The sequence below is a fragment of the Physeter macrocephalus genome, chromosome 18 (assembly GCF_002837175.3).
Source record: "Physeter macrocephalus isolate SW-GA chromosome 18, ASM283717v5, whole genome shotgun sequence".
NCBI lineage: Eukaryota > Metazoa > Chordata > Mammalia > Artiodactyla > Physeteridae > Physeter > Physeter macrocephalus.
Window position 1 is genome coordinate 42,994,968 of NC_041231.1, and position 9,187 is coordinate 43,004,154.

Genomic DNA, 9,187 nt, shown 5'->3' on the forward strand with positions numbered 1-9,187 from the left:
AGGCATACGCACCGCGATGAAGAGTAGCCCCTGCTCGCCACAACTAGAGAAAGCCTGCGTGCAGCAACGAAGACCCAATGCAGCCAAAAATAAAATAAATTTATTTAAAAAAAGAAACAACTTAGCTCAACATAGCTGCCATGACAGAAAACTCAATTAACCATGGCTTATCTTAACTATTTTATAAGGAACATAAAAACACGGTTGGAAAGTCCCACTACATAGGGGGCTTATTCAAGACTCCCAAGATGATCACTTTTTTTGGTGGGGGGGCCATGTTACATGCCTTGAGGGAATCTTAATTCCCCGATCAGGGATCGAATCCGTGCCCCCCGCAGTGGCAGTGTGGAGTCCTAACCACGGGATCGCCAGGGAATTCCCCAAAAATGATCACTTTAAACAGGCCCACCAGAAGGTATTTTAGATCTCATAATTCACCTATACTGTGTCCAGTGTAGTCCATCTTTAGATGACAACTAAAGGAGGAACAATTTAACACCCTCTCAACTGTGATGAGTTCAGAGCCTGTGTGCTAAACTACAGGGGTTCCACTAGATCTGTTCATTTGTGATGCAGAAAGCAGCTTCTCAGACAGAGATAACACTTGGGGTGACCCATTAGTCTCTACCTAGAAGTTTACCCTTCCTAAAGAGATCACAAAAAAGCACTCCAGGCATCTACCCCCAAAGCAGTTACTGGTCATTTCATTTACCTCCAGGTACCAGGCTAGAACTCCTGCCTGTTCCATAGCTTCACTTGCCATTCCTGTCCCCTCTCCCCAACCCTAATTAAAATACTAAATACTGTATTACTGCAAGACCAACATCATTCCTGTAAACAAGCCAGAGGCACCAGAGGTTACCAGGCAAGTTCTGTGTGGCACTGGGCCCTGAGGGAGCAGGCTGCCCTACAGATAAGTCTCACTTACTGAACAAGTAACCTGGAGCTGCTGCTGCTGCTGCTGCTGTGGTGGCGGTGGCGTCTGTTCCTGGGGGGTTTGTTGTTGTGGCTGCTGCTGAGGGTCCCATATATGGACAGTCTGAGCTGTATTCTGGTATGTGCCTGCCACGGCCTGCACAGCCACTGGAATGTGGATGTTGCCATTCATGAACTGTGCTGGAAAAAGAGAGTTTGCAAGGGTCTGCACTACCTCTTCATGGGAGTTTTTCACTACAGACGTGGTGCCCACCATCTTCTCCTTGTCATCCTCCAGCTTTACAGCTGCCAGGGCTGTGGGTGAGCCACTGACGTGAACTGCGTTGTAGGCTTCCTGGGGAATGGCAATGTGAGTAATGCTCTGCTGCTGAGGGTCCCCCCGGGGCTGGGCAGAGTAAACAGGTATGGTCCAGGTTTCTCCTGTAGGGCTAGTAATGGTCCCAGTGGCACTGTACAGGTGGGCACTGTCTACTGTTAGTAAGTCAGGCCTCAAAGACACATAACTCTGCTGCTGGCCCTGTGGAATGGCCAGCACGGTGGCCACCGGCTGCCCTGAGATGGCGTAGGACACAGTGATGGGCATGTCCACTTTGCGCTTCTTCACTGGCTGGAGGACACTGGCCGTGCCAACCCGCCGCTCCCCTTCCCGAGGTGAGCCCTGCTGGGACGGTGGTGGGGAAAGGGCACCCACAGTCTGGATTTGGATCTGCTGACCCCCAGCAAGAGACTGGCCAGCCACCAGCTGAGCCTGGATCTGTTGATGTGGGATGTGCTCCTCTGGGATCTCTGCAGCCTGGATCTGCTGGGCCGCCTGCATGTGCTGCACCTGGATCTGGGCCGCCTGCAGCTGCGAAGGGCTGGGGCTCTGCAGAGATGGGGTCTGGATGGAGGGGGCTGTCGGCTGTGCTGCTTGGCCTTGGATCTGCACCTGGACATGGATGGGCTGCTCAGTAGGCTGGTGAACGGTGAGCTGCGGGGAGAGCTGCTGAGCCGAGACCTGCTGCGGAGACTGCTGTACCTGCACCTGTACCTGCAGCGACAAGATTCACCAGTGAGTGAATAGGGCAACATCAAGAATCCAGCCCTGAAGGGAAGAAGAGATCTCAGACGGGAACCCTGGGTAATGTGAAGAGGAGGGGCTGCCATACCCAAGGCTTCTGAGGAGGCCATAATCTCCAAAACCATAGGCAAAATTCTCCAACATCACACTCTGAATGTGTTGCATTCAGAGCAACACATATCCACCTGAGAGCAAGCAAGACTATCAAGTGGGAAATATCAAAACTTTTGCTCATTTCTTGACTTCCTTTTTAAAAGTAACCCCTTTTTACTTTTGCATACTGACATAGTAGTACAAGTATACAATTTATAAATATATACTTAGGTGTATGTTCAAAAAATAGTTTATCCATGTGGTTAGTAATAAAAAGTGTGGGGACGTTGTTCTAAAAGGTCAGAAGGCATTCAATTCCCAACTCAGGATCAAAACTACCCCCACCACAGACAAATAGTAAAAAAACCACAGTAGAGACAAAATGTTTGAAATCTCTTTTGGAGATATCTCCAACTTTGCTGCTAAAATATGGGCACTGTTCAATGATTCTTTAGAGTGCGTATTTAAGATAGCATTGTTTTTCGTTTTTTGTTTTTTTGCGGTACGCGGGCCTCTCACTGTTGTGGCCTCTCCCATTGCGGAGCACAGGCTCCGGACGCGCAGGCTCAGCGGCCAGGGCTCACGGGCCTAGCCGCTCCGCGGCACGTGGGATCTTCCCAGACCGGGGCACGAACCCGTGTCCCCTGCATCGGCAGGCGGACTCTCAACCACTGCGCCACCAGGGGAGCCCTGCAACTCATGTCTTATTGCTGTTACTTCAGCATACAAAACAGCATGAAAAGACGCTATGTATAGCATGTAATTTTAAAAGAGAAAAGATTTTTCCATCAGACACACATACCTAAATTACTCTGAACTCGGACTTCCCTGGTGGTCCAGTGGGTAAGAATCCACGCTCCCAAAACAGGAGGCCTGGGTTCAATCCCTGGTTGGGGAACTAGATCCTATATGCATGTCGCAACTGAGTTTGCATGCCGCAACTAAGAAGCCCACATGTCGCAACTAAAAGTCCGCATGCCACAACTAAAAACATGCCACAATGAAGATGCCATGTGCAGCAACTAAGACCCAGTGCAGCCTACATAAATAAATTTTAAAAAATTACTCTGAACTCATGTAGGAATGAGGAAAGTATAAAATAAGAAGGTAGATCGGTGATTATATACATCACAAAAGATAACCAAAGATGGTGCTGGGACAACTGGCTATCTATGTAAAAAGAATGAAGTTGGACCTCATCCTCACATCATACACAAAAAATGGGAGAGGATGTGAACAGACACTTCTCCCAAGAAGAAAAGCAAATGGCCGGTGAGCACATGAAAAGTTGCTCAACATCGTTAGCCGTCAGGGAAATGCAAATCAAAAGCAAAATGAGATACCATTTAAACCCAGGAGGACAACTATAATAAAAAAAAAAAGATAATAGGGACTTCCCTGGAAGCCCAGTGGTTAAGACTGCACGCTTCCAATGCAGGGGCATGAGTTCCATCCCTGATTGGAGAACCAAGACCCCACATGCCATGTGGTACGGCCAAAAAATACAATTTAAAAAAAATATTTTTTTCAATAATAGAAGATAACAGGGACTTCCCTGGTGGCACAGTGGTTAACAATCCACCTGCCAATGCAGAGGATGCGGGTTCGAGCCCTGGTCCGGGAAGATCCCACATGCTGCTGAGCCTGCGCTCTACAGCCTGTGAGCCACAACAACAGAAGCCCGCACAACTACAGCCCGAGCTATGCTCTGCAACAAGAGAAGCCACCCCAATGAGAAACCCGCGCACCGCAACAAAGAGTTAGCCCCCGCTCGCTGCAACTAGAGAAAGCCTGCGCACAGCAACGAAGACCCAACACAACCAAAAATAAATAAATTTTTAAAAAAAGGTAACAAATGTTGGCAAGGATGTGAAAAAATTGGGATTCTCATACACTGCTGGTGGGAATGTAAAATGGTGTAGCTGCTTTGGAAAAAAGTCTGGCAGGGACTTCCCTGGTGGTGCAGTGGTTAAGAATCTGCCTGACAATGCAGGGGACACAGGTTCGAGCCCTGGTCCAGGAAAATCCCACATGCCATGGAGCAACTAAGCCTATGCTCCACAACTACTGAGCCCGCGAGCCACAACTAGAGAACGCCTGCATGCAGCAACAAAGACCCCATTCAGCCAAAAATAAAAAATAAAAAATTTATAAAATACTTAAAAAAACAAACAAACAGGGCTTCCCTGGTGGCACAGTGGTTGAGAGTCTGCCTGCCAACGCAGGGGACACGGGTTCATGCCCCGGTCTGGGAAGATCCCACATGCCGCGGAGCGGCTAGGCCCGTGAGCCATGGCCGCTGAGCCTGCACGTCCCGAGCCTATGCTCCGCAACAGGAGAGGCCACAACAGTGAGAGGCCCGCGTACCGCAAACAAAAACAAAAACAAATGTCTGGCAGATCATCAAAAGGTTAAACATAGTATATGACAAAGATATGAAAACCACACCATATGACCCAGCAGTTTCACTCGCGAGAGAAATAGAAACTATACTCACATAAAAACTTGGACATGAGGGACTTCCCTGATGGTCCAGTGGTTAAGAATCTGCCTTCCAATGCAGGGGACGTGGGTTCGATCCCTGGTCAGGGAACTAAGACCCCACATGTGGCAAGGCAACCAAGCCCATCAGCTCGAGAGCCCATGTGCCGCAACTACTGAGCCCAGGTGCCACAATGAAGAGCCCACACGCCGCAACGAAAGATACCATATGCGCAACTAAGACCCGACATGGCCAAATAAAGAAATTAATAGATAAATATTTTAAAAAAGAACTTGGACATGAATGTTAATAACAGCATTATTTAAAATAACCAAAAAGTGGAAACAATCCAAATATCCATCAACTGATGGATAAATAAAATGTAGTACTTCCATACAACAGAATGTTGTTTAGTAAGAAAAACATAAAATTTTGACAAAATGCTACAACACAGATGAAATGAACCCTGAAAACATTATGCTAAATGAAGTCAGTCACAAAAGACTACATATTGTATGATTCCATTAATATGAATGTCCAAAATAGGCAAATCTATAGAAATAGAAAGTAGATTAGTGGTTGTCCAGGAGACGGGGATTGGGGGAAATATGAAGTAACTGCTAATGGCTACAGGGTTTCTTTCTGGAGGTGATGAGAATGTTCTAAAATTGATGTGGTAATGGTTGCACAACTCTGTGAATAGACTAAAAACTACTAAGTTGTACGCTTTACATGGAAATGAGTGAATTATTTGATATGAGAATTATATCTCATTAAAGCCACTACTGATTTAAAAAAAAAAAAAAAAAAAAGCAAGGAGGAGGCTGTGTAAAGAGCATAGGCCTTGGGACTTCCCTGGTGGTCCAGTGGCTAAGACTCCACGCTCCCAATGCAGGGGGTCTGGGCTCATTCCCTGGTCAGGGAACTAGATACCACATGCCGCGACGAAGAGTTCGCATGCCGCAACTAAAGAGCCCGCATGCCACAACTAAAAGATTCCACGTGCTACAATGAAGATCCCACATGGTGCAATGAATATCCCGTGTGCTGCAACTAAGACCCGGCGCAGCCAAATACACAAATAAATAAATATTTAAAAAAAGAAAAAAAGAGCATAGGCCTTAAGAACAGACTTTAAGTGAACAGACTTGAAGTGATGATGTACTTTCCTGGCTGTGAGTCCTCTAAGTTTCAGTTTCCTGAGGTACAATAAAAAGGGGGAGAATGCCTACCTCCTTACAGAGTTGTCATGAGCATAAAATAATATTTACTGACATGTAGTAGATGTTCAAAAAGTAGGTTTTCTTCCGCATAAGCAATATTTCTTTACACCAGTGAGTCTCAAAATGTAGTTTCCAGGCCAACATCATCATCACACTGGCAATTATCAGAAATACAAACTTTCAGGTCCCATTTCAGGGTTCAACTATTAAACCAGAAACTCTAGGGAAAGGGCCCAGCAATCTGTATCTTAACAAGTCTTCCAGGTGACTGATGCATGCTCAAGTTTGAGAATCAGTGCTTTACACCAAGGACTAAAGGAAACGATGAAGCCAATTACTACAAAAAAGCAGTTTTCTAGCTCTTTGGTCTCAGCACCCTTTCAAAAAATGATTGAGGACCAACCCCAAAGAGCTTTTCTTTACACGAGCATAGATAACAATTCTTACTGTATTAGAAAATTAAGCTAGGAAACTTAGAAAAATATTAATTCATTAAAAATCACCACATAGAGCAGAAGCAAGAACTACAATTCTGCATCCTGTGGAAGGAAAACCACATTCACAGAAAGACAGACAAAATGAAAAGGCAGAGGACTTTGTACCAGATGAAGGAACAAGATAAAACCCCAGAAACACAACTACATGAAGTGGAGATAGGGAACCTTCCAGAGAAAGAATTCAGAATAATGATAGTGAACATGATCCAGGACCGTGGAAAAAGAATGGAGGCAAAGATTGAGAAGACAGAAGAAATGTTCAACAAAGACCTAGAAGAATTAAAGAACAAACAGAGATGAACAATACAATAACTGAAAAGAAAAATACACTAAAAGGAATCAATAGCAAAATAACTGAGGCAGAACAACAGATAAGTGACCTGGAAGACAGAATGATGGAATTCACTGCCACAGAACAGAATAAAGAAAAAAGAATGAAAAGAAATGAAGACAGCCTAAGAGACCTTTGGGACAACATTAAACACAATAACATTCGCATTATAAGGGTCCCAGAAGGAGAAGAGAGAAAGGACCTGAGAACATATTTGAAGAGATTATAGTTGAAAATTTCCCTAACATAGGAAGGAAATATCCACCCAAGTCTAGGAAGTGCAGAGAGTCTCAGGCAGGATAAACCCAAAGAGAAACACGCCGAGATACATAGTAATCAAATTGGTAAAAATTAAAGACAAAGAAAAATTATTGAAAGCAACAAGGCAAAAAAGACAAATAACATACAAGGGAACTTCCATAAGGTTAACAGCTGATTTCTCAGCAGAAACTCTACAAGCCAGAAGGGAGTGGCGTGACATATTTAAAGTGATGAAAGAGAAGAACCTACAACCAAGATTACTCCACCTAGCAAGGACCTCATTCAGATTCCATGGAGAAATCAAAAGCTTTACAGACAAGCAAAAGCTAAGAGAATTCAGCACCATCAAACCAGCTCTACAGCAAATGCTAAAGAAACTTCTCTAAGCAGGAAACACAAGGGAAGAAAAGGACCTACAAAAACAAACCCAAAACAATTAAGAAAATGGTAATAGGAACATACATATTGATAATTACCTTAAATGTGAATGGATTAAATGCTCCAACCAAAAGACACAGGCTCACTGAATGGATGCAAAAACAAGACCCATATATATGTTGTCTACAAAGACCCACTTCAGACCGAGGGACACATACAGACTGAAAGCAAGGGGACGGAAGAAGATATTCCATGCAAATGGAAATCAAAAGAAAGCTAGAGTAGCAATACTCATATCAGATAAAATAGACTTTAAAATAAAGAATGTAACAAGAGACAAGGAAGGACACTACATAATGATGAAGGGATCAATCCAAGAAGACATGACAATTATAAATATATATGCACCCAACATAGTAGCACCTCAATACATAAGGCAACTGCTAACAGCTCTAAAAGAGGAAATCAACAGTAACACAATAATAGTGGAGGACTTTAACCATAGGAGCACCTCAATACATAAGGCAACTGCTAACAGCTATAAAAGAGGAAATTGACAGTAACACAATAATAGTGGGGCACTTTAACACCTCACTTACACCAATGGACAGGTCATCCAGACAGAAAATTAATAAGGAAACACAAGCTTTAAATGACACAATACCAGAGAGATTTAATTGATATTTATAGGATGTTCCATCCAAAAACAGCAGATTACACTTCTGAAGTGCACATGGAACATTCTCCAGAATAGATCACATCTTGTGTCACAAATCAAGCCTCGGTAAATTTAAGAAAATTGAAATCATATCAAGCATCTTTTCTGACCACAACGCTATGAGCTTAGAAATAAATTACAGGGAAAAAAACGTAAATAACACAAACACATGGAGGCTAAACAATACATTACTAAATAACCAAGAGATCACTGAAAAAATTAAAGAGGAAATCAAAAAATACCTAGAGACAAATGACAATGAAAACACGACGATCCAAAACCTATGGGATGCAGCAAAAGCAGTTCTAAGAGGGACGTTTATAGCAATGCAATCCTACCTCAAGAAACAAGAGGGACATCCCTGGTAGCGCAGTGGTTCAGAATCCACCTGCCAATGCAGGGGACACGGGTTCCAGCCCTGGTCCAGGAAGATCCCATGTGCTACGGAGCAACTCAGCCCGTGTGCCACAATTACTGAGCCTGCACTCTAGAGCCTGAAAACCACAACTACTGAGCCCGCGTGCCACAGCTACTGAAGCCCATGCACCTAGAGCCCGTGCTCCACAAGAGAAACCACTGCAATGAGAAGCCCATGTACCACAACGAAGATTAGCCCCCATCTGAGGACTCAAATCAATAAAATTAGAAATGAAAAAGAAGTTACAACGGACATGGCAGAAATACAAAGCATCATAAGAGACTACTATAAGCAACTCTATGTCAATCAAATGGACAACCTGGAAGAAATGGACAAATTCTTAGAAAGGTATAACCTTCCAAGACTGAACCAGGAAGAAACAGAAAATATGAACAGACCAGTCACAAGTAATGAAATTGAAACTGTGATTAAAAATCTTCCAACAAACAAAAGTCCAGGACCAGAGGGCTTCACAGGTGAATTCTATTAAACATTTAGAGAACAGCTAACACTCATCCTTCTCAAACTCTTCCAAAAAATTGCAGAGGAAGGAACACTCCCAAACTCATTCTATGAGGCCACCACCACCCCTGATACCAAAACCAGACAAAGATACTACATAAAAAGAAAATTAGAGGGGCTTCCCTGGTAGTGGGATTTATCCCAGGGATGCAAGGAGTCTTCAATATATGCAAATCAATGTGATACACCATATTAACAAATTACAGAATAAAAACCATAAGATCATCTCAATAGATGCAGAAAAAGCTTTTGACAAAATTCAACACCC

The 9,187-nt window shown here is 43.8% G+C and overlaps 1 protein-coding gene across 1 annotated transcript in view; it reads right to left on the bottom strand.

The window, feature by feature from the left end:
* Nucleotides 1-907: 907 nt before the first annotated feature.
* Nucleotides 908-9,187, bottom strand: part of LOC114484283 (transcriptional regulator QRICH1) — a 36,211-nt gene continuing 27,931 nt past the window's right edge. Inside the window, exon 3 of the mRNA XM_028479497.1 lies at nt 908-1,966. Coding sequence (XP_028335298.1) covers nt 908-1,966 — 1,059 coding nt within the window. The remainder of the gene's footprint in view (nt 1,967-9,187) is intronic.